We start from the raw sequence: 24,492 nt of genomic DNA, 5'->3' as shown, positions 1-24,492 counted from the left end.
CGTTTAAGTGCGATAACTCGGCTTGCACGTAATATTTCGCATTTGGCCGCCCAACTCGCCTCAAGGCTTGTCTTGTCGGTTTTTGGTTTTGTTTTTCTCCTGTATGGGCAATGAATTACAACGTCCGAATGGGTAGCGTATGTTCAGCGTACGTGTTTTCGTTAGCGCCTGTTTTTTGCACTCGTTTTTCGCGCCAGCAGTTTCTTGTGAAGCTCTGTCTAAGTTCATTTCTTCCCGTTCTTTAAATTAAAAGTTGCATTTTTTCTGTTAACTTAAGCAGGGCCCACGGTAAGCTTTGTGGACCCAAAGATAAGAGCAGTGTCAGCCCCTCCTGGACCAGTAGATAACCAGACGGCAGTTGCAGCAGGGGCATTACCAGTTACCATGTCTGGCACCACGCTGAATGGGGCCCTGCAAAATGGAACTCCAGGAGGTGCCGAGAAAAAGACACCATCCAAGCTTCAAAAGCAGAAATCGTTTACGGTCACTACTGTGTATACGCCGCCTTCAAATCCGAGCAAAGCTATGCAGAAAATACGTGCCAAGACAAAAGCTGCTAACGCTTTCAAGACTTCACTGTCGGTTAGTAGATTTGTTGCATAATGCTGTCTCACGTTTAAGAATAAATGGAATTGAATATCGTGAATTGAAATTAACTTGTTTAAAGGAACTTCTCGCAAAATGCAGACAGGAATGTGATGAAGAATTGCGTTTTTTCGCGTTACTAGTCGTTGGACTGACACCTACTCGTCCCAGTTTCAAACTGTTTTGTTGTGTTGCAAACTGGCAATTCTGATAACGTCCTAACAAAGTTTCGTTTGTTTCAGCACAAGGAACTGGAAAAACTAGCGTCCAAACCCGAAGAACAACAAACGGCCAGTGATTCACGTGTCAGGGCCTGGGTTCAAGCTACCGGTGAGTGTCTCGCATTAAAACTCTTTTCCTTCTCGTGATTACCGTAATGTAATCGATAAACAACCTGGTAGTTCATGAATCATATCGTAGATCGTAATTTTAAACAATTAGATCATTCGTTCTCGATTTCTATCGCTTGGTTAATGAGGGCGCTGCCCGGGTCTACTGATACGCACAGACAAACTTTATCTAAATTCTCTTCACAGACACTTGGAAAAGGTAAAGAAGTGGCCACCATTTTGTTATTTAACAATCACACACTGCTTAAGGCTACTCACTATCTACAGCTGAATAGACAGTGAGTAGCTAGCGTAGCCAATAAGAGAACGACATTACGATAGAACGCTATTAGATTTATACTAGAAGGTGATAAATGGTTATGGCTGTGTTTTCGGGCTGTGATACCATGCACATCACACCTTTGAGCGTCTGGTTGTATTTTAGATCAATATGGCTAAATCCACGACAACGTTGAACATGTTCCTATAACGTTTTACGAAACATGTTGCCTTCTCGCGCATGAGGCTTAAAACCATCCTGTTAACGACATGATCTCTTTTCACTACAGGCGCAGTGAATACGAAGAGGTAGGACTTATTACAACTTTGTTGTTGCTTTGTTTTTTTAGTTCTTTGTTTTTGTTTTTGTTTTTGTTTTTTGTAATAAAACAGTTTCCCCTTGAGTGTCGAAAGCGAATTGGTTTTGCATTACTTCGCTACACGATTAGCTTTAAAAACTCGCACCATTTTTTTCACCCAGTCAGAAGTAAAAAAAAAAACAGTCGTGAATCGCTCATACACGTTTTCCCGCTTCGCATCAGCTACATGTATTGACGGCAAGTTTTAATTGGTTCATTGGATTGTTTTTTGGCTAGAGTGATTACATTCTTGGTTTTGTTTTTACGGCACTTATTTTTTTTAGATTGTGCGCTTGCATATTTTAAGAGTTTTTTGTGGGAAATGAGTAAATATTTGTAAACCGATTGCACAAGGTATTTACAATGTTCTGTCACACTTTTGGTGCCATTTAGTCCCTGTCCACACTGCGCCGGAGGAATTTGAAAACGGAGCTTTAATTCTACGGTTCCATCACGTAAACGGAGCTTTTCGAAAACGCTCTCCAAACCGGAGGAGACACCGGCTTTGCGCTTTAGCGTGGACGGAAAACATTTTGAAAACGAAGGTTTCCGTGAAAGATGAAGTTACGATAACAATGATATTTCCCTACCCGAGTTTTACTCAAACACCAATCCAAACTGAACGGTGTTTGTTGTATTTCCAAATTTCTCCCGCGTAGTGTGGACGGAAAGCATTTGATGCGTTTTCGGGGTGAAACCTCCGTTTTCAAATTCCTCCGGCGTAGTGTGGACGGAGCCGCGCAGTGGACTAGAGCAATGCCACGAGAACAACAGAGCTGCAGTAACGTAATTTCCACTGCTAACCTGTGACATCAATATAGAATTTCTTAATCTAGATATTAATCAGATGTATGACCAAATTCTCATAACCAGCAGTAAAAGAAGTGTATGGATAATAGTGGGGAGAAGTAATATTCATCTCCCTTCAGGTTTGCAGCAGCAGCCATAGCAGCGTTTGGCGCCATAAGCTTGGATCATCGCGCAGAGAAAGTTCCTGGAGATTTGAAAACGAAGTTCAACGAAGTGGCGGACGAGAAAGCTCTTGTGTTACACGATAACTTGGAGGTCAGAGACAGGTGTGTACGAATGAGGACTGCCAATGTATGACTTGCAGTTTGAGTTAAAATGTCGCGATACCACGTTACGCACAGCTACTAGCACTCCGATGGCTTAGTCACTGTACTAGAATGGTTTACTGGATTAGCCCAGTTGGCACTTCGGTTGGCCTGATTAGGACTTCGATTAGTTGCAAATAATTGAACATTACACTTAGCTTGTTGATTAATGAGGACAGATCCAGGTTAGGGGGGGGGGGGGAGGGGGAGAGGTTGTTTTACTCGAAGTCGTTGTCAGCTATGGTAACGCTATTTACCGTGGCCTGATAAGCTCATTAACCTTGGATAACATTTCGTCGTTGTTTCCGCAGTAACTCCCATTAGCTTAATTAGCATTCCGGAACAATCAACCTACTTAGCACTAGCACTCTAGTTGATCCATATTATCCCTCCGGCTAGCCTGATCAGCCACTTTGTTAACCTGGTCATTATTGCCGAGCCGATCGGGGGGAGTAACGATACTCGATGTCGCTTTTTGCTACGATACCACATTTAAACGCCGGCATGATTAGTTCATTAACCTTGTAAAATATTTCGCTGTTGTCGCCGCAGGAGTCGTCTTCAAGTGTTAGAGCGGAAACTGATGTGCCTAGAGACGTTCAATAACATCTACAAAGCTCTGGATCAGATGAGGAGCAGCAGTGTAGTGCCTGAGACGGAAACAAACGAGGAGATGAGACAACGAGTCACCAAGGAGTGTAAATGGTTTGTACGCTGGCAGTTTATAGTTATTGCAGGAAAACAGTCAATCGTTGAGTTCAGACCTTGCCCATTGTGCTATTGCATACGCGAAAAGATTTCATTGTTGTTTTTTGTTGTTGTCGTTGTTTTTTTGATGCCCTTTCCCCGCCCATCTTCATAACCGCTCCCACTGAGTCTTGCGTCGAGACTTTCTATCTTTAAAACTTGAGAAAACGTTCATTGACACCCTTGCAGCGCAGAAGTAAGCTACCTATTAGCAGTTCAGCGAGTTTGCTACCTTGTTGAGATCGCTTACAGTGTAATAATATGTTCACTGGTCTTCATGTGTTTATTTGGACAACGAATGCTTGCCCAGTGCATTACGAATGGTGGTCTAGTCAAGAGAACAAAACCTTCATGATTTTAGAATAGCGTCTTTCTAAGACAACGAAAGGCGGTACTAATATTACAATTGTTATTCAACCCAGGTACAAAGACTTACTTAGCAATCTACCACAAGAAGTGAAAACTGATCGATACTGCACCATAGTCTTAAATAGGATCGCTAGTTATGGCTCGGTAGGTATCAGTGATTAGACCTAAAACGTTCATGAGCTGAAATTTCTTGATCACCTGAACGGTATCTTATTGACGAAGTGTGAAGGCGATTTTGGGAGAATATCAGCCTTATACTGAGGTATAGACACTTGAGGATCTTGGATGATATCCTGTCGTTTCAGAACCAAGCAAACATGGATATAAGAGATTAGTTATTCGACTTCATGACTGAAAAAGAGCTTTGTTATACCTCCCAACTCAAATACGTTTTTCAATACTCACTAACTCTCTAGGAGAACAAAGCTCACTAACTCCCTAAGGGAACAACAACTTGAACTTTCGACTCGCACGTGATCAGGTCGTGCTCCTTGAAACCGTGTGAGCTAGCCGGTGTCAAGAAAACGATTTCTTCGCAGTTTTTTTCTATTTTTTGAGTTGGGAGGTATAACAAAACTCGCTGTTTCCCTTGGGGCCAGTCATTAAGTGCTTATTGACGCCTGTAAGAAATGGCATCCAGTCCAATAACAAGACAAATTGGGAACGGCATTAAGGAATTTTGATTGGATAACTCTACTGATCAAGCCTTTATGTCATCTTAGTCGGGTAATAAAACCCGTCATTGACTCTTTGCTCCGTAGCGGATTTATAACGGATCAATGATCACTCTCCTGTTTCATTTCCCTGCTTTTTAACTTCTTTTATTCACAATGGCAAAGAAATGTCTACAACCTGAGTGGCAAGTTAGGAGAGTTTGCACTGCATGCTGAATTTTCAGTTGGCTAAGAAAGCGTGCGCATTTGTTTGCGCGTTTGATAGTTATGAGTAAACAGAACTTGATTGTGCGTTATTTTTTGTTGTTTTCAGCTTGAAGGGCGAAAGATAAGCAGTAGTCAGTTTCTTAAAGTTTTGTCGACGCTGCGTGTCTGGGAAATCTGCGCTCCTGATATTAATGCAGCTATTGAGGTAATTTTCGGATCGACACGAATTACAAAGCAAAGGGAGTAAGCTATTAAGCAGTACTTACGCGGCTCTGTTTATTATGCTGTTCGAGGCGGTTCTAACTTTCAACTCTGTGGATAAAACCCTATCGTGCAACCATTCAAATGAAAGCTATTGAGCAGTATTTCCATGCAGTACTGTTTAATTATTATGTGTTCAATAATAGTAACTTTAATTTTGTCTGGATAAAATCCTGCTAATCTAACGTTACCATAAAGTGTTATAACAGCGCAAGTTTCTGATTCAGACTCCGAGGCATTAATAGCTTCTCGAAGTATCTCATTGTAGCCGTCTAACTTCATTTCTACAGTTTGTGCGAGAAAAGATCGTGGAGATGTCTGAGTTGGAGTTCGAAGATTGGATGAACGCAAAGTTTCCTCAGCCACAGAGGCCTGTATCTGCACCACCACCAAGAAGCAACGGCTTTCGATATTAGGATTACGTCATATGTTAGATGAAGCGGAATCTGATCGTGTCTTGGCGAAACATGATATTACCAAATGCTGTTAGGAAGTCTTATTCGTTGGAAACTGTTGAACTGACGGACGAACGACCGAACGATTGACCAACTCCGAACAATTGACCAACTCTAAGTGACAGAAGCTGACAGAAGGACCGAGCAACTGACCGAGTAACCGTCAGTCAGACAGACAGACAAAATGAAAGACGGACGTCAGAGGTGACAGTCAGACATTACCGGCTCGAGCAGTCAAAGACTGACGGACCGAATGACCGACCGGCCGACCGGCCGACCAACTAGTCAGAGAGACAGATAGACAGACAGACGGCAGACGGACAGACAGACAGTCTAAAACAGTGAATATAAGTCAAAACATACGTACGACTTCATCTGTCTATAAATAACATCAGTGTACACATACAGGCAATATTAATTTATAAACAAGTATTTTATGATATAACGTTACGAAAACAACTGATAAACAGCTCATGCATGCACAATGAATGACTAAACTCTAATCGACAAAAAGTATATCATTTGATAGTTTATTACCCGTGTACGTGTGTTAAATATAGAATACAATCGAGCCAAAAGACTGAAATACGCGTCGTGAGAGTGCTTGACGAATATTTTGAGAACATATTTTTCTGTAATTTTTGATACGTTATGTATATTTTTTTATAAAGAGAAAATTTGTTCAGAAAGTAAAATTGCACATATTTTTTATAAAATCAGTATTATACAGTTTAGAAGTAAATTGACTTCAGACATCACAGAGATAAAAACCATTTGTTCTTCTACTTGTTGTTTTCCTGAATATACAGTGTTAATGTTATTAGTTTGCGTATTTTGTTTTTTCCATTTACTGAGAGTTTGAACATGTGTGAGAGAAAGAAAAGCTAGCGCGGGCTAAACCATTTCCCCTCTTGGTGTTAGGAAAATCACAAGTTTCAGATATAAAACGACACACGTAAGCACAACAGTTAATGGACCCTAGTCAGCCTCCGCCATGCATTTTCGATGCCATTGAAATTAATATCGCATGGTGAAGCAAAATCTTACTGCTTTAGTCCAAGTTGTGTTCCTAAAAGTATGTTGAATTATCTTCAGTAGTTTCACAATGATTTCCTTCGTTTCGACATGCTCCGAATAAAATGTAATAACCAAACTCTTCCATGTAAACAAAAACAAATGAGTGGCTGACTAGGGCCCTTTAAAGCCAACCGGTCCTGCATATAAGCTTACCGAATAGTCCTAACTTAATTCCAGTACTCTTGGCCGAGGGGGTTCTCAGCGGTGGCATCGCACCTTACCTGCTGAGGTGGCCGAACACAGTTTTCGCGCGCGCTTTTGCTGATGCAATTCAGCGCACGCACAAGGATTGCAAAAAAACAAACATGCCTTCAATAGAGCGATCATTTTATTTACTCAACACCCGCACTATCTGTGCTATTTTTCTCTATAACTGAACGTAGTGTATTGATGACTTTAGTCTTTTATTACAAAGATATGTTAGAAAAGGTAACAATGCAAAGAACCCAGCAATTTTCAGCTTTTTCTTTGTTACCGACAGAACCCAGTTAAATGCAGCGCATGCGTAGTAAGTCAAAAAATTGCGATTGCATGAAAAATTGCACTCTCGGAAATACGCCTATTTCTCGAGAACCACTTATTAGAATTTCACGAAATTTGACACGAAAATACTTTAGGAAATAAGTAACTGGAGTATTGAAAATAACTGAATTTTAACAAAGGAAATTCTACATATTCCAGTGAACCTTCAACAAGGGATAATTAGAGATCCCTCTGTTAAATTATTAGCAAAATGGTGTTAACTTGTGAGAATTGTTACAAGCTTGTCGCAATGACTAGATGTTCTACAAATAAACAAAACCGATTTTAAAGGCCTGTTTATATCTATTCATGTCGCCATGGTAACGGCACATACGTCAGCTTAATCATCAAAAAACCAAAGTTTGTGTTGTTAACTTGCTTGCTGCCATTTTTGGCGACCGCGGTATCAAGGGTTTTAGGGAAAAAGGTGAATGAAACAGGTATCAAAAACTGTGTTCAGCCATCCTAAGTCCTGGCCAAACGATCGCAACATTTCAACGCAACATATCGCAACACTGTTGGGCGCAACATGTTGCGTGCGTTTGGTCACCTTGTTGCGTTGTGTTACGACGTGTTGCGACATGTTGGACGTGGACGTGGCATGATGTTGTAGTCGTTTGGCCAGGCTCGGGCAACAATGTTGTACCCGGGCATGCGCACTAGTTCGATTTTATATACCCAACATGTCGCAACACGTCGCAACAGGATTGCCAAACGCGCGCAACATGTTGCGCCCAACAATGTTGCGATATGTTGTGCTGAAATGTTGCGACATGTTGGGTGTTGTTGGCTCAAATTTAACCATTTTCAAATTTGAGCCAACAACACCCAACATGTCGCAACACGGTGGCCAAACGCACGCAACATTTTGCGCCCAACAATGTTGCTATATGTTGTGCTGAAATGTTGCGATCGTTTGGCCAGAGCTTGCAAATGCTGGGCCAACAATGTTGGGATATGTTGTGTTGATATGTTGCGATCGTTTGGCCGGGGCTTTAGATGTACGTCCAGTGCTGGACCATACACCCTAAAGTTTTGCCTCGTTCGCAACCTGCAGCTGTTGTGATGTAGAATTGGATCTCAGTTCCTATCGGTTGTGGGGATTATCATGGGTAGCTGACCTTTGGGAAAAGAAACGTGAGGGCATAAATGTCGTCTTGCTCATCCTTACGCAAACTAGCGACTACTAAGAAACATGGCCGCCTACGAGGAAATCCAGTATCAAACAACAAGAGTATCCGTCAGAGAACGATACAAGTTCCTGTTTAACAACGATCATTTGAGCGATGCAGAGTTTGTCAGTACAAAAGGAGAATGGTGAGACTGGAATCATTCCAGCTCACAAGTTTGTCCTATCTATTACTTGTCCTGTGTTTGAAAACATGCTTCATGGTGAAAAGTCAGCGGCTGCATGCGTAGATGTTGACTCCGTCGAGCTGCCTGACTGTGATAACGACAGTTTCTTGGAGTTACTTCACTTCTGTTTAACAGCGACGAAGTGAAACTGAATGCACGTAGCGTGAAGCGAGTGTCCGTGTTGGCAAAGAGATTCGCGTTGCCCACACTCACTGACAAATGCAGCAGATTTATTTCAGACAATTTGAGCTCATCAAAGGCTTTTGATATCCTGCCGCTTGCTGTGGAACACGAAGAAAAAGACTTCGTGGAACGTTGCTGGGAAGCGATTGATAAACAAACGGCAAAGGCCCTCGAGTCCGATGGATTCGTGGAAATCGAGAGGCCCTTACTTGAAGCAGTAGTTGAACGAGACTCTCTGAAGGTAAGAGAGATAGAGTTCTTTTCCGCTGTTAATCATTGGGCAACAAAGGAGTCTGAAAAACAAAGTTTAACTGCAGATGGAGAAAATAAAAGAAGAATCTTGGGAGGGAGAATCCTTAGAGCAATACGGAGGAGGAATAGAGGAGAGGAATAATTTCAGTGATTACATAATACGAACTTACTACAAAGATCCGCGACAGTGAAATTCTTACTGAAGCTCACGAGGAAGAAATTCTAAATTTTGTGAGACATGTCCAGTTTAATTTGCACCAAGTTAACATTCACAAAGGACATTTCTAGACAAGAGACAAACCATTTCCTGGGTAATCTTCAATGATTGTGTAGATTTCCTTCAGCAAATGGCGTTTGAAAATACAATAGTATTGCCAGAGACAGCATCATTTTGTCAACGGACAGTGATATCTTCATGCGAGGTTTATGTTTATTTGGCGGCAGTGAAAATAGCAGTTACTCCGTAGCTCTTGAAGTAAATAAAGTCGACCGTTATTCGGCGCTCGGCTGTAACATCCGTGGAGGTTGTAACCGAACCCAGGGATGGGCTCAGTTGTTTCAGTCGCTAAACTGCATGGGACATTCCCCTCGCTCCCCAAGATGGGTGACCATTATGTTGTTGAACTATTGTTTGACTTCGGAATCATTTTGAAGAAAAACGCTTGGCACTGCCTAAGAGCTGTAATATCCGGCCCTTTATCATTACGCGGAGAGAGCGGTTATAGAGCAAAATTCCCTTTTAGGGATAGTGATAAAGATACGAATGGAACTCGTGTTACTAGTGGGCAATTTCCTGAGCTGCTGTTTTATTTAATGCCTCCAGTGCATACAAAAGAAGTACCATTGCAACCAGAAAATTGACTAAAAATTGGTTTTCTTTCTGAAATTTATATACCCGGTACTGAGTAATGGCTAACTGGACGATTACAGTAATATGTAAACCAGTTAATCGAAAATCTTACATGCAATGTATCTGATGTTGTTACCGTGTTATAAATAAAGTTTTCACTCATTCATTCATTTACTGCTAAATTTTCCGTCATGCTTTAATTTTAGTTGGGGCTCTTAGATTTTGTGCTGATCCTGACTCAGTAGATGTGCATTCTATTTTACCTGAGAAAGTTAAAGCTGAGATTAACCCAAATGTTAAGAATATGCTAAGAACACACCCCAAGTTTAAAGTCACTATCTAGAATCGAAGAAGTTTATTGTGACAACGTTTTGAAAGAATAGCATTGACTCTTGTAAAATGTTAAGTTGAATCTTAACGGTCCAAAAACAAAATGTTGGACTTATCTGACAACAAAGATGAGCTTGTCGTATTTCATAGTTCACTATAGCAGATCCTCGGTAGTATGTTTGTCCTTTCCTTGGTCAGGGCTGTTAGACTATGGAAATGTTGCAAAGCTGGGTTTCATTGTAATTAATTCGCTCCACGTTTTGTCTTACAGACCACTTACGTAACGCATTCCACCCTCCCCTCCCTCCCATTCAAACCAATTTCCAGAAATCTGTCTACACCCTTGCTAGGAACTCAGATCTCGGTCGCTAACAGTCTGGGCAGCTGTACTTTAATAACTACACCGCATAAATCTGTCCTTGTAACAGGAATTAGAAACCTTATAACCGAGTAACTATTTCCCGGAAAACATCTGGCTTAAAACCGTGATATCGATTCGAGTACGAACAATTGTAATATCTTTCCACAACGCTACTTCCAGTAAAAATCAGTCACTCCTTTTGCTCATTTTCTCTACTGAATGCCAATGTCAGCAGTGAAAAGCTTTTACTTTATTAAGAAAGTTTTTCCATTGTGTCTTTTACATGCAGTTTCTGTTTGAAACGTCTTAAATTTCTACAGCAGATGTTTTCTGTCTAGGCTCCAGACCCCCATTGATACAGTATAAATAGGTTTCCAACAAATTTTTAATGGTTATACTTTTGAAAATGTATGTTGACTAGCATACGAAACGTCAAGTTCATAAAATGCTTGTTTTTAAAATGTTTATCACCGCTGTTTGTTTTATATTTTTAATCAAACGTAACGACTGTTTTTATTTTTAGACATTTTAACAACGTTTAATTTCAATTTAAAAGTTTTATAGATTTTGTTTTCTTAATTCAAAACAGACTTCAAATGTCCGGCGGACTGTAATCCTAGCATTAAAAGTGTTAACATTTTTATCTACTTGGTCAACCTTCTTATCAAAAAAATCCTTTGTTTATCTGCCCAGGCGGGTTACGAAAGATCAAATTTTGTTGGCAGTCTTCCATTGCCTTCGTCTTCCTGTCGTCCCTCAAAAACAACGCCGCCGAAGAATCGAAATGGAGTCACCCGCGAAATCCTCTCCCAAATCTCATCGTGTTCGAGATTTTCTTCCCTCAGTTAAGCCCTCATATTTGTCGCTGATTTTAGTACTTGTGTGTGGAATGAACCTGATGAGGAACGAATCCACAAACGATCGCCTGTTAGCGTTGGAAAAGCAGATAAAGATTTTGCCATCAACTAAGAGTTGTGAAGAGACTGATTCGCCATCGAATTATGACAAAACGTCAGAAAAGCCGATCACAGATTCAGTTGTACTTATGGGAAAGACTGCGAAACCTCTTGAAAACAGGCCTGACTTTTCCAAAGGTGAGAATCATTCTATAGTGATGAAGCTTGATTGTTCTAGAACTGCCACTTATATGTTTCGTTGATAGTATCCATATGATGTGATACAACTAAGTTTTTTCAACTTTAGTACCAAGAAATCACCAGTGAGAAAAGATTTTTCGCCAATTTTCCAATTTAATTTGCACTTGGAAATTCTGCCCCATGTTAATGTTGAGATCTGTTGACTCACATAACAAGCCTACAGTGTAAGTCTAGTCTGAGAAAGTGTGAGAGACAGTAAGGCAACGGATTCATGATCAACTGCTGGAACAGTTTCTGAATTTTGGGGTTCCATGCCCGTTTTGTCCCGTATGAAATAAGATGAAAAGCCTTGATGGCGCTCGGTTGCCTACATTTACTGAGCGTTCTAAGTTGAAGGGCCTTTTGTATTTTTTTTTTTTTTTTTTTTTGCCAGACGTGACAAAGTGGGTAAGCTTTGCAAGCGCTGTTATTAATGTGATATGTATATAGTATAAGACATTTAAAGGCCATAACCTCTCTGAGCAGAATGAAAGAATTTGAACCCGAATTTTCATCGTTTAATGTGACTTGTCACTCAAACTGTCGAGCGACTTTGTTTAATGTCGCTCTGACTGTCGTTTGCCATAGTTTACTTTAGAGTGATGTTTGGTAAGTACATATCTTTAGGAAGAGCTCCAGCAACAGTCGAGTCAAGGCAGTTTCTTTTTCGTTTGCAAATTATACAAGGATGCAAAGACTTTGGATTAAACTACTGACGTCAACCCAAAATACCATTAAAACTGAAAATATCTCAGCGTGAAAAGTACACTGATAGTGTGGCAGCAACTTAGTAGACCAGAAATGTAAGCACGTTATTCTACGTTTAGAGCAAAGCCGCTTTCAGTGTTCTGGAGAATCACGTAAAAGCGCTGGTTCCTTTGCCATTAACAAAAATACTGTTTTAGCTGTTTTCATAGTTTGCAAGTATGATTTAGTGAACGTTAAGTTACTTGTTCTGTTAATACGTGCAGAGAAGGGTACCGAGAAGAAAAGGGTGCAGGGATACGCATTATCTCGGCTTCATGAACTTCGAAAAGCAAAGTCTTAATAAGATAAGCATGTAAAATTTATTAACTTACTTTTTTACACCCGAATTTTTGTCCTTACAGCTGAAAATGAGTTGAGAAAGCCGTCAACAGTTTTCGGAGTAAGAAATCGCAGACAAGCTTCCAACATCTCTTCCATAACAATTGAAGACGTACGCACCGAGATCACGAAGCAGTTTGAACAACGTCTACTCGTCAAGTATTGCAATTCAAGTGCGAGGGTGTGCGCTGCAGGTCCCCCCGGAATCCCTGGTACTAAAGGAGTAAAAGGATCTCGTGGCAGGAGGGGACCGAAGGGGACAAGAGGGAAGACTGAAACTCAAGGGGTCATGGGACCTCCTGGTAAACACGGGAAAACAGGAAACACCGGAATGTCCGGTCCTACCGGACCAAGAGGAGAAAAAGGAGAAATGGGAGTGCCAGGACCGAAAGGAATGACGGGACCACCGGGAAAACCCGGGGAATCAATATCTGCTCCACAAGTGATGTTATCACCTGCTGAACAGACTCGAGATGAAGGAAGAAATACGAACTTTTATTGCACTGCTAGCGGAAATCCGCGTCCAAGAATCGAATGGAGATTCAAGGGCACCAGGCTTCAGTCAGGATCTAAACACTGGATCAAAGATGGCGGAGAGCTGAACATTAAACATTTAAACTACAATGACGCTGGACAGTACAAGTGTGCTGCAACAAATATTCTTGGCTCACATCAAGCTTCCGGTAATTTGACTGTCCGAGGTGAGAGCTTTTTTTTTTTTTTTCATGACTTCAAAAAGAAATCTAAGAAATCATGAAATGTGGTTTTTATTTGATAGCACACGCCGAATACTGAATTCGAAGTATTGCCAGAGTAGATTGTGCGATAAGTGTTCTTTCATTAATCTCAGTCGCTGCCGTTATTTTGGACGTCATGAACGCTTCTAAAGAGGAGTACTACGTAACGACTGAGATTACGAATGTTTCTCGAAACGATAGACGTCAGGCAAAACTTGGAACTCTTTCCTTGCGTTTTTATTTGCACGTTTTAAAATTTCTTTTGTAGGCCTTCCTATCTTCACTTCAATTCCTCCATTACTCGTTACCCCAAAAGAGCTCTCTACGCTTCGACAAACTTGCCAAGCTGTAGGGTTTCCACTTCCTGTGTTAAGCTGGATCAGATTAGGAATGCCTTTGCCTGTTAACAAGACTGAAGTAAGAGATGGTGGTCTGACTATTAAGAATGTGAGCCCTGCTGACAGCGGACTGTATGAATGTGTGGCAACAAACAGCATGGGTACAAAGAAAGCTAAGATGAACGTGGTTGTGCAACAACGACCAAAAGGTTTCTAATTTTTTAAAGCAACGTCGATTAATGAAAAGTATACGCCTTTATTTTCGCAATCGCGTACCATAAAGACCTTGATTTCCGCTCACAGCGGACTGTATGAACGTGTGGCAAGAAACAACATGGGTACAAAGAAAGCTAAGCCGAATGTGGTTGTACAGAAAGAACCAAAGAGCCAAAACGGAGCTTTAGTTAAGCATTGCCTGTTCTGATCACCTTATAATATTAATACTAACGTCAAATGCAGACCTATATTTAGCGGACACCTTCGGCGAATGCTTCTCACTACAGTTTTGAGGGTGTAAAAAACCCAAATTAAAAATCTTTTGTAAACTATTTCAACAAGTTTTTTCTCTTTCTCTAATTACCGTTTGCTCAAGTATTTAACCATCATATGTTACACTTGAACAATACAAAGGTTAATAAATAGCCAAAATGAAAGACCGAGTGCTTGAGGGGAGACTGGCAGTAGTAATTTTCATGACGTTTACCGCGGGTCATGCAGCAGCTCTCGTAAGGTATCACGTGAATGGTTTGATATCCTTTAAGAGAACAATAGAACAAACAACAGAAACAATGCCCCTAGCCCCAAAACTACAACAGCTGCTATACTAAGACGACTAATAGCATTACAAGTTTAGGAGATATGCTACACTTCCGTTTTTCTCAAGATCTATCCGTTCGATCCTACTCCAAAATTTCCGGAATTATTATTATTATGAAGATATGATTGATCAACGCAGTTATATACACAACTTAAGCAGTTGTGAAATTAAAGCCTAACGGATGACGTCACCGCTACCAGCTCCCAGTTGGCCTGATAGCTCAGTTGGTAGAGCACTGCACCGGTATCGCAAAGGTCATGGGTTCGAATCCCGTTCAGGCCTGAATCTTTTTTCAGGCTTTAATTTCACAACTGCTTAAGTTCTGTATAACTGCGATGATCAATCATGTCTTCATGACAGGCTTTTGATGCATGCTTTTGATGCATGCTTTTGATGCATGCTGGTTACAACTTAATAGAATTTGTTGTCGTCATAGTTGCTGTTGTTTTCATGTCAACTTTTTTTCCAATAGGTTGTGATTGCTGGCGCAGCCGACGGCCCGAAAGTCCAGCTAGAACCTGGGGTTACTCCATTGGAAGGGTTGACGCAATTGATTTTCAAACTAATGGTGACGTCATCCTCGAGGGATACCGCCTGTGGGGAGTGAGCAGCGGTTCAACGACCTTTCAGGTCACCATTCGTTTGTATCGTGGGAGCTCTTTGATAGCGGAAAAGACTGGGTCCTACAACACCAGATCCAGTGTTACGACATTTGAAGTGCATTTCTCACAAGAGATTTTTATTCGTGCAGGGCTCTTATACACCACTACAGCTCAAATAACGACAAAAGCAAATTCGTTTGCTCACAATGATGGCGTGTCAAGTGTTTCATGTTCTGGTGTCACAGTTACCTTTAAATCGTCATCGAAAGACAGCAACAGTTCTGGAGTCCATTCGGGCCAGATACCAGCGCTTATTTTCCGATGTTGAAACAATCAGCTAAGTATATAACGAACAGCAGTAGTCATAACAAACATCAGATACATAACGAACATCAGATATGACAAACATCGATCATAACCCAGCGTTCCGGAAGCTCAGAAATGAACATCGTGTATAATGAAAATCGGATTTATAATAAACAAAGCGGCCGTGATGACAATAGACCGATGAAATGCTTCTGAAAACTGATTGAAAATCTGTTCATTCATTGTACTGTCTTGTGTTCTTATTAGCAGTTGTGTTGTTTCCCAATTTACCTGTAAATTAGTCTTTTGTCAATTTCTGTCATCTTTCCAAGTCTTTCTTTTATAGTTTAATATATAGCTTGTTATTAGTTGCCATAGCTATTTTGTGCTCTTCTTATATTAATGTTCTGTATTCATATATAAATTTAACTATTTTAGACTTCCTTCATAGCGTCGAAATAACGTTTTTCCTCTTCTTTATTTTCTTCTTATGCGTGCATTTGTGCTTCAGTTTTCTTGCTGACCTGTATTTTATTTCTATTTAATGCTGATGTTAACTGGTTGCCTGGCTCCGCTAGCCCCTGTGGTTATTCCAGACAGCTAGTACTCTAATTTTTACTTTTAATATTTTCATTGTTGTAATTTCTTATTTTGAGCAAGAGTGAGTACAAATAAAGATTGATTGATTGATTGATTGATTGATTGATTGATTGATTGATTGATTGATTGATTGATTGATTGATTGACTGATAATTAATTACTTACCCCCTCCATCTAACTTTCGGCGTAAAATCTGTGTACCATTGCTATTGTCCTATTTGGGTGTTTATGGGATAATTTACCCTCTAAGAAGCACCGGACAAAAGAGATAGTTAAATTCCAATTTATTTTCTTGACAACTCCCTCTTGATTTTTCGTTTCTATTTTATTTTATTTTATTTTATTTTAGTTTAGTTTAGTTTAGTTTAGTTTATTATAGTGTCATGCAAACGATAAAAGTTAGCCGTGAAACGAGCAGTTGCATAAATCGCGCCACTAGAGCAGTAAGACTGAATAATTGCTACGTCCATGCGAGTTTCAACACTCATATTGAACACTATAAACACTAGTTTATATATACTAGTTTATATACACTAGTTTATGTGTGGTATAACATGAAATAACGCACTAGTCAGTTGTAATTTCTCTGTATTTACACGAGCTTTTAGGCGAGTGTGTATCCCAAAAAAATGCAAGTGTTAAATGGGATATTGGGTGGTATTCCGTCCAATATGCAACGGCTTTCTGTATTCTGATTGGCTGTATTTTCGATGGCACGGTAGAAATTATGAAATTCCTAGGAAAGGCCAATCAGATATCAAATAATAATTACATCCGTCTATGGAACAGTAACCGTAAACTTGAAGAATAAATAAATTCAGTTTGCAGAAAATATCTAGCTTGAACCCTGTTATCTTTAACCCTGACTCGTCTACGAAGAATTATAATATCCTTTGTCAAACAGGACGATTCCATCACTATACTACACGGTTTTATTTACTCAGAAAACTGTCTTCAGCTCTCCGCCTTCACGAAACGGAAGCAGCTCTCAGTTACAATCTAGATAATTTTTTTGCAATCTCATTTAGACTAGATAATTTGGTTTTATCAACTGGGTCGATAATGTGAATTGGCCGTTGTAAAGAGATTCGAAAGCTAGATTTCGAATCTCTTTACGGTGGCCAGTCCACATTATCAACCCGGTTGATAAAACCAAATTATCTTGTTATACTCCCCAACGATGCAGCACTACAGTTTCTTCAGAAACTTACCCCCTCTATTCATTTAAACTAGGCTCGATTACCAGTCGCTGTTAGGCGTTAGTGGAACCTGCAGATATAAACGCGTTTATGACGAGCCTGTGTGCAGTGTTATGTTGTACTGAGGTTTCCGGGCTTTGTGTTCTTGTTAGTGTTTTTCTGTTTCAGAGTTTGTTTTGATTTTCTTATTCTCTGGTTAAATCTTTTACAGGTCGGTGAGTTCGCGGCGAGTTTCGATAACCCATTCCTTCAGCTTTTGTTGGAATCCAGCGCTGCTAACGCAGTCCAGAAGTACTGTTGCGATTGGCAAAGATGGAAGGCTTGGGCTTGTTCTAAGCTTGGTGTTCCCGTGCTTCCGGCAATTCCACTGCAAGTTGCTCTTTATTTGACGGAGCTTGTAGACCGTGCAGTCCGCTAGGGCCATTCTGTTTCCGTTATTGAGTCTGCTTCCTATAGTATCCGCGGGGGTCATCGTTTAGTTGGGATGGAGCCTCCAACAGGACAACCGCTGGTGAAGGGCGTCGTGGAGGGCGCGCGGATGAAGCTGGCGAGGTCCGTGCAGCCCAAGCAGCCATTGTCTCATGATGTGATTGCCGATATTACTTTAAGTTTGAACACTATTTCCGTTTCCTTTAGCGGACATTCGTTTTTTGTTTATCCTTTTGGTTGGATATGCTGGTGTTTTTCGTGTTAGTGAAATTTTAAATCTTAACTAGCTGGGTTTGGCAAGATCTGGCAAACCTACATGGCCAGTGGGGATTACTGAGAGGTTATTTTCTTTGTTGCCTGATACCAAGAACTCCTGTTAACCCGTCGTTCGCAGGATAGTTAACTCTAAATCCTCAGATAGCTCCCATAAGTCTTTAGGATTTAGTTACTCCAATGCTTTCAGTAGCTTTATATAGACTTATATTTCTCCGTTTGTTTCGGATGGTCGTATGTATGGCACCCATAGCATTAGAATTGGTGGGGCCAACGATCGGGGTTTCCGGCCGTTCCCTTGACTCTGCGCTAATTGACCGACACGTCGATTGGAAGGATCCTGGGTCTAAGGTTCGGTCCTTTGAGGCTGTTCCTGAGAATCTTGTCGAGACTACGCGAGCTATGAATATTAAGCTATTTTTTGGTTCAGGGCTTCTAGGCCCATAGGCTCTTCGTTTCATTTACTGGCCGAGCCCGGCAGGCCGGGAAGTGCTGTCCATAGGGCCGGAATTTTTCTCCGTTGTTCCTGCTGCGAGCGCGTTGGGTTTATTTCATCCTTATGGATGCTCGTCGGTACTTCCCAATTTTTATCTTGTCTAGCTTAATTTGCTTAAGGTCATTCCCCGGTATGCGCATCCTTACTGCACATAATTTATGGCGTCATTAGCGCGCGTTCGTGCACGCGCACATTGAAAACATGGCGGTTTTACCTTGATACTGAGTTCTGTCAGATGAAAAATGGCTATAGCTCACTAACGAGCTCGGGCACCCCAAATTTTTTTCCAGTCATTTTAATCAACTAATCACTAGCTTTGCGTGAGAAAAGACTGATCTGATTTCTATTGTTGAAAATTGAATAAATGAGTAAAGTGCTGCTATGATAGCAGCTGCACTGTAGCCTTTTCTGTTTTGCAGTTTGATAGCCGCCGTGGCAAGCAATTTGGTTCCAATATTTTAACAAGAACGAATTTAGCTGTCTGTCAAAATCAAACTTAAAAAGTTTATTTGTGTCCGACACAAGTATTGACTGTAGTTTGAGGCGTGTTTTCATGAGTCTGGGCTCACAAAGAGTCTACAATAACTTGGAATGCGTTCTTGTAATAAGAATTAAATAACGCTAAAATGGGACATTTTCAATGCCTCACAGCTCCTTAACGAGCATGGGCACCCCCCCTTTTTTTATAATTAAAGTTCTCATATGATAAATATTCATTGGACAAAGTTTGAACAAAAATCTATTTGCAGTTTTATTTCAGAGGAATTACCTTTATTAGTTTTACTTATAATCAAGTTTATTGCACGAGCTGCGGTATCCAGCCCCGGGAGTGTTTTCGTTCGTTCTGATTATAGCTGTGCTTACACTTTGTATCTCATGTTTATTTGTTTTATAATAAACAGTGCTGGTTGCCCGCGGCGCATTCAGTATTCTCCGTGTACATGATTTGTGTTTTCTGGTTGTTCAATTAATGACAGGGCAAATTAGCACAGAACAGCTCTTACTAATACCATCCAGAGAAAAGTAAGGACTATTTTTAAAATTCTTATGGTTTCAGTGATTTTGTTTCGTAATTAATTCAAAACAGACTTGAAATTTCCGAAAGACTGCAATCCTAGCATTAAAAAAGTATCAACACTTTTATCGTTGTGGTTAATAAAAGCCCTTTGTTTATCTGCCCAAGCGGGTTACGAAGGATCAAATTTTGTTGGCAGTCTTCCATTGCCTTCGTCTTCTTCTAGTCTCCGAAATACAGCGGTGCCGAAGAATCGAAATGGAGTCACCCTCGAAACCCTCTCCTAAATCTCATCGTGTTCGAGATTTTCTTCCCTCAGTTAAGCCCTCATATTTGTCGCTGATTTTAGTACTTGTATGTGGAATGAACCTGATGAAGAACGAATCCACAAACGATCGCCTGTTAGCGTTGGAAAAACAGATTGAGGTTTTGTCAGCAAGTAAGAGTCGTGTCGACACTGGTTCGTCATCGAATTACGACGAAATGTCCGATAAACCGATCGCAGACTCGGTGATACTTGTGAGAAAGACTGCGGAACCTCTTGAAAAGAAGCCTTACTTTCCCAGGGGTAAGACTCATTCTCAAAGTGATAATTCTTGATTGTTACAGAACTGTCAGTAATGTGTGTCATTGATCGTATCACACACTGTCCCACAACTAAGTTCTTTTAAATTAAGTATGGAAAGAGCTTAAATGAGAAAAAGACTTATCGGTAGCTCTCGCAATTTTACTGCAACTCAGAAATAATATTATGTTTGATTAACCTTTCTGCCTAGTCTTTGGAACTGTTTTGGCTGAGAGCAAGTAAAGCTTTTGTCTAACGGTAGCGTGGGAAGCACAAAACTGAAACAGTCAACTTAATGACGGTTCTGAATTCTGGGATTCCAGAAACGTTTTCCTTTGAATGAACGTGATGTGAAAAGTCCCAATTACTTGACGCTTAATTTGACACAGACAGCCTTCTGAAAAGAAAAAAAGTCATTTTGTGTTCTATATGCCAGACGTGACACTGCAAAGGAAACTTTGCAGCGATGATAATGAGATATGTCTATAGCATGAAAATTAAAGAGCATAACCTACATGTGCGGAATGAAGGAATATGAACCCGAATTTGCATCATTTCATTAAACTTGTCACTCATACTGTCAACTGACTTGTACGTACAATTAATGAAAAGTGGAAACTGTGCACGCGACGTGCTATCATGGTCTTTGGGACACCTCGTTTGTCCCTTGAAAACAAGCAGTAAAAAAGACAAACGGATTGGAAGAACTGTCGCAATTGTCGCCTAGCTTCATACTGAGAGAATTTCGCTGGTACTGAAAATTAAGAATAAAATGACGGCCAAAATTCGAAGTGGAGGTTCGTCGAAACGCTAAATTATGTGAAAGAAGGACGCCATCTTTATTTACACACGATTGACCAATTATACGTGTAGAATTCCGCAGACTTGCAACACTGTACTTTGCTGCGAGACAAGTTGGTCACAAACGTGGTAATAGCGCAACAGAGGGTTTCAACTTACAATTCAACAATGTTGCGAGACAAGTTGAAGAAAAATGCCGCCCGTATTACCGGACCTTATCAGCAGTTTGCAATTTCATTGCCTCACTTAGTTAGCGAGAGAACTATGGTGCGTGATTACTGAATAATGAAAACTGGATAATTAATGTTTATTTATTTTACTAGAACATGAATCACCAGAACTTCGAATTGCGAAAAATTCAGATTCCGACAAATAATAAAAACGCGAAAACAAAATGAAAAACAGGACAAACCTGAATTCGTGTAGACAAACTCCTCAAAATGTCAACGCATGCACACGAAACACTAAAAACGCACGAACTACGGATTACAAAAATTAAGCTTCATGGAAAGATTGATTAGCGGAGATGTAAATGACGTCAGTTATTGTTGTTAATGTGCTAAGGAGCTGAGGTACGACTTTTCTCAGCTTCTCCATGAACTTCAAAAAGGGAATTCTAAATGACAGCATTAGTATTATTATTAAAACCCCCATGTTCGCTACAGCAATTAAAAGACCATCAACAACTCTCAGAACAAGAAATCACAGACAAGCTTCCGACACTTCTCCCATAACAATTGAAGACGTACGTAACGAGATCATTAAACAGCTTGAACAACTTCTGCCCGTCAAGTATTGCAAGTCAAGCGAGAAGGTATGTCCTGCAGGTCCCCCCGGAATCCCTGGAACTAGAGGTGTAAAGGGATCTCGTGGTAGGAGGGGACCGAAGGGGACAAGAGGGAGAACTGGAATGACCGGACCAAGAGGTGAAAAAGGACAAATGGGAGTGCCAGGACCGATAGGAATGCCTGGAATGCCAGGAAAGCCTGGAGAATCAATATCTGCTCCACAAGTGATGTTATCACCTGCTGAACAAACTCGAGATGAAGGAGAAAATACGAACTTTAACTGCACAGCTGGTGGAAATCCACGTCCTAGAATCGAATGGAGATTCAATGGCAGAAAGCTTCTGTCAGGATCTAAATACTGGATCAAAGATGATGGAGAGCTGAGCATTAAACATTTAAACTACAGTGACGCTGGACAGTATACGTGTGCTGCTGTAAATATTCTTGGCTCACAACAAGATTCTGGTAATTTGACTATTCGAGGTGAGAATTTCAACGTGTTATGGAATATTGAAGTTAACTTCAAAAACATAACGTAAGAAACCATGAAATGTGGATGTATGTCTTTCCTTCTTTTGCTTCGTGTCTACGTGACTAAAGTTACGTGACTAAAGTCACGTGAACACGAGGTATATGTGGACCTTCGGTACATTCCTGTGCGAGAATTACCGTGTAACCATTCTTTGCGTTCCTAATGTAAGATTTCTTAAAGGGCGGTTCTGGAAAATCGAGGGTTAATCTATTTTGTTAACAAAAGACAGGCATAAGACACTGAAGTGACGGCAGTTTGTGCTATTGATTTTGGCAACCACACTGTACAGATTCGAAACACTCTATTTATTCCTTTTCCTAACGGGGACGCATGTAGACCTTGGAGACTTAATCATTTGTGTCAGGCTGTTTTTAGCGTTTTATTTTGTGTCCGAGCCCAAGGTTCACACAACTCGCTCGCGTAATTTAATCAATTTTGGTAACAAATGACGGGCTTAAACGTTGAAGTGACGGGATTTAGTCAAGCAGACAGATCTAAAGATCACAATGAGCAGATTGAAAACTAATATAGTTTAACTAATCTAGTACAAGCGTCACGCTTCTAGCGTACTTGCGTTAATGGAGCAAGTGAATGAATCACCCTGAGCTGATTCGCGCTGACTGCATGGTTTTCTATTCGTCTGGTATAAGTATCACTTTTATCCATGGTTTTGATAGAGGTTTGTAAATACTGAAGTCCCAAAAGACTAAATGCAACCCTAACATCAGAAAAATCACGATGATCCGATTGAAAACAATCATCTAATGCGCACTCTCGGGTAAGATGTGATGAATGGGCAATAAAACTGAAATTGCGATCAGCTGTCAGTACCTGGTATTTGATGTTGTGCAAGTGTTCGCCTAAGATTTCCCATCGAAAATCGCCATTAAGAAAACTAGCGAAGTCTAGGGCAAAGAGAGACAAAGATAAGCATGGTATCCGAGATAAGAAGCATCATCACTTGCGACAGTTTTCATCGGACCTGGCGTCAACCGAATACCAGTAGCCAGCTCTTTTCGCTCCTCTTCCGACACCAGCGTTACTCGCGGCGCGTATGTCACGCTTGCATATTCTCTTATTCTGCGTCCTCCCCCACGGATTTTCGAACAAAAGAGAGACTGCTCGCAGTTAACACTTGTTTGGTTTAGCAGTTGATTTCTCCACGCTCTAAAACAAGTGACACGAGACAGGTCAAAAGGGCTTTTTAACTGAATATTGAGGTCTCATTTTCACACGTACCACTAACACACCCGCCAAGACTGAATTCGAACCATTGTGTTTGCAGATGCTGCCAAAGTGCCATGGCTCTGATCTCGCTCACTGCCGTTAATTTGAACGTCAGGAATGCTTCTAAAAAGAAATAATGCGTAACTACTCAAATTACCATTGCTTCTCAAAAAGTTAGTAAATCATCAAAATCTGTAACTCTTTTCTTGCATTTTTATTTGCACGATTCTTAACTTTCATTCCGTAGGCCTTCCGATCTTTACTTCAACACCTCCGTCACTTGTTACTCCAAAAGAGCTCTCTACGCTTCGACGAACTTGCCAATTCAAGCTGTAGGGTTTCCACTTCCTGTGATAAGCTGGAACAGATTAGGAATGCTTTTACCTGTTGGAAAGACTGAAATAAAAGATGGTAGTCTCACCATAAAGAACCTGAGTCCTGCTGACAGCGGATTGTATGAATGTGTGGCAACAAACAGCATGGGTACAAAGAAAGCTAAGATGAATGTGGTTGTACAATAAAAGCCTAAAGGTTTGTAATTTTTGCAAAGTATCGACCATTAATCAGGAGTCAACGCTTTTCTTTTGCGATCGTCTTACAATACAATACAATACAATGCAATACGATGCTTTATTTAGACACGTCACGTCTAAGAGCTGTACAAACTCGTTCAAAACGCTTGTTGTTGGTTAATTATACATCACGTGGACACAGATGATAACTTGCAGCGTCTCGACATGAATATGACAGCAAAACTTTAAACACTAAATTGTTTCAATAGACGCTGTTTGTTCTATAACGAAATTCTCGATTGTGTTTGGTTCTCCGGGCACGTATTTGTATAGGAAATAGCACGGTTTCTACGGGTATTTGGGATAAATACCGCGAGTGATATTTCAAAATTCACCAAAATATCACGAGCCGCCGCGGCGAGTGATATTTGGGGAGTTTTGAAACATCGCGAGCCGGTATTTATCCCAAATACCCCGAAGAAACCGTGCTATTTTTTGTTTATACTACAAGGCAAAGAAATTTTGCATCTCATATAACACACATATTGTTATTTAGTCACGCGCAGTTGAATGGCTTTACAATGACATGTGATTAAACATGTGATCGCTTAAACATCACATATGGTCACACATCACACAACTGTGATGAAACTGTACTCGAATGTCTGTAAATCTCAGTTCTAAAGAGTGAAAGTTTTCAATAGGCTCATCAATCAAAGTTT

At 40.5% G+C, this 24,492-nt stretch overlaps 3 protein-coding genes across 5 annotated transcripts in view; 2 read left to right on the top strand and 1 right to left on the bottom strand.

Moving 5' to 3' along the window:
* The window catches only part of LOC145495827 (uncharacterized), a 43,991-nt gene extending 37,974 nt beyond the window's left edge, over positions 1 to 6,017 (top strand). The window contains exons 13-20 of one of the 2 annotated variants that reach the window (XM_081475413.1): positions 281 to 582; positions 828 to 915; positions 1,484 to 1,502; positions 2,482 to 2,628; positions 3,220 to 3,372; positions 3,837 to 3,927; positions 4,771 to 4,869; positions 5,216 to 6,017. In XM_081475413.1, coding sequence (XP_081331539.1) covers positions 281 to 582; positions 828 to 915; positions 1,484 to 1,502; positions 2,482 to 2,628; positions 3,220 to 3,372; positions 3,837 to 3,927; positions 4,771 to 4,869; positions 5,216 to 5,341 — 1,025 coding nt within the window. In that variant the 3' untranslated portion in view covers positions 5,342 to 6,017. Of the gene's footprint in view, positions 1 to 277; positions 583 to 827; positions 916 to 1,483; positions 1,503 to 2,481; positions 2,629 to 3,219; positions 3,373 to 3,836; positions 3,928 to 4,770; positions 4,870 to 5,215 lie in introns of both variants that reach the window. The other variant, XM_081475412.1, reaches the window with a different exon arrangement.
* A 4,935-nt stretch (positions 6,018 to 10,952) lies between these two features.
* Positions 10,953 to 16,005, top strand: LOC145495844 (uncharacterized). 2 transcript variants are annotated; one of them, XM_081475429.1, is made up of 4 exons: positions 10,953 to 11,405; positions 12,557 to 13,234; positions 13,539 to 13,817; positions 14,898 to 16,005. In XM_081475429.1, the coding sequence occupies exons 1-4, from the start codon at positions 11,096 to 11,098 to the stop codon at positions 15,353 to 15,355; spliced, it is 1,725 nt and encodes a 574-aa protein (XP_081331555.1). In that variant the 5' UTR covers positions 10,953 to 11,095; the 3' UTR covers positions 15,356 to 16,005. The 2 variants fall into 2 exon arrangements, with proteins under 2 accessions (XP_081331555.1, XP_081331556.1); XM_081475430.1 differs by lacking the exon at positions 13,539 to 13,817.
* Positions 16,006 to 22,046: 6,041 nt separating this feature from the next.
* Positions 22,047 to 24,492, bottom strand: part of LOC145495854 (uncharacterized protein KIAA1958-like) — a 4,103-nt gene continuing 1,657 nt past the window's right edge. Inside the window, exon 1 of the mRNA XM_081475443.1 lies at positions 22,047 to 24,492. This exon is cut by the window's right edge and continues 1,657 nt beyond it. The gene's annotated coding sequence lies outside the window, so the exon portion shown is untranslated.

This window comes from Orbicella franksi, chromosome 8 (assembly GCF_964199315.1).
Source record: "Orbicella franksi chromosome 8, jaOrbFran1.1, whole genome shotgun sequence".
Classification (NCBI taxonomy): domain Eukaryota; kingdom Metazoa; phylum Cnidaria; class Anthozoa; order Scleractinia; family Merulinidae; genus Orbicella; species Orbicella franksi.
The sequence above is the reverse complement of the archived record's forward strand: the minus strand, read 5'-3'. Positions and strand labels throughout refer to the sequence as shown.

Bases quoted from the DNA above. Each gene is read 5' to 3' on its own strand.
- LOC145495844 (XM_081475429.1), top strand. From the start codon at position 11,096: ATGGAGTCACCCGCGAAATCCTCTCCCAAATCTCATCGTGTTCGAGAT. The intron at 13,235-13,538 runs GTGAGAGCTTTT...TTTCTTTTGTAG, and splicing joins CGGTAATTTGACTGTCCGAG to GCCTTCCTATCTTCACTTCA. The intron at 13,818-14,897 runs GTTTCTAATTTT...TTTTTCCAATAG, and splicing joins TGTGCAACAACGACCAAAAG to GTTGTGATTGCTGGCGCAGC.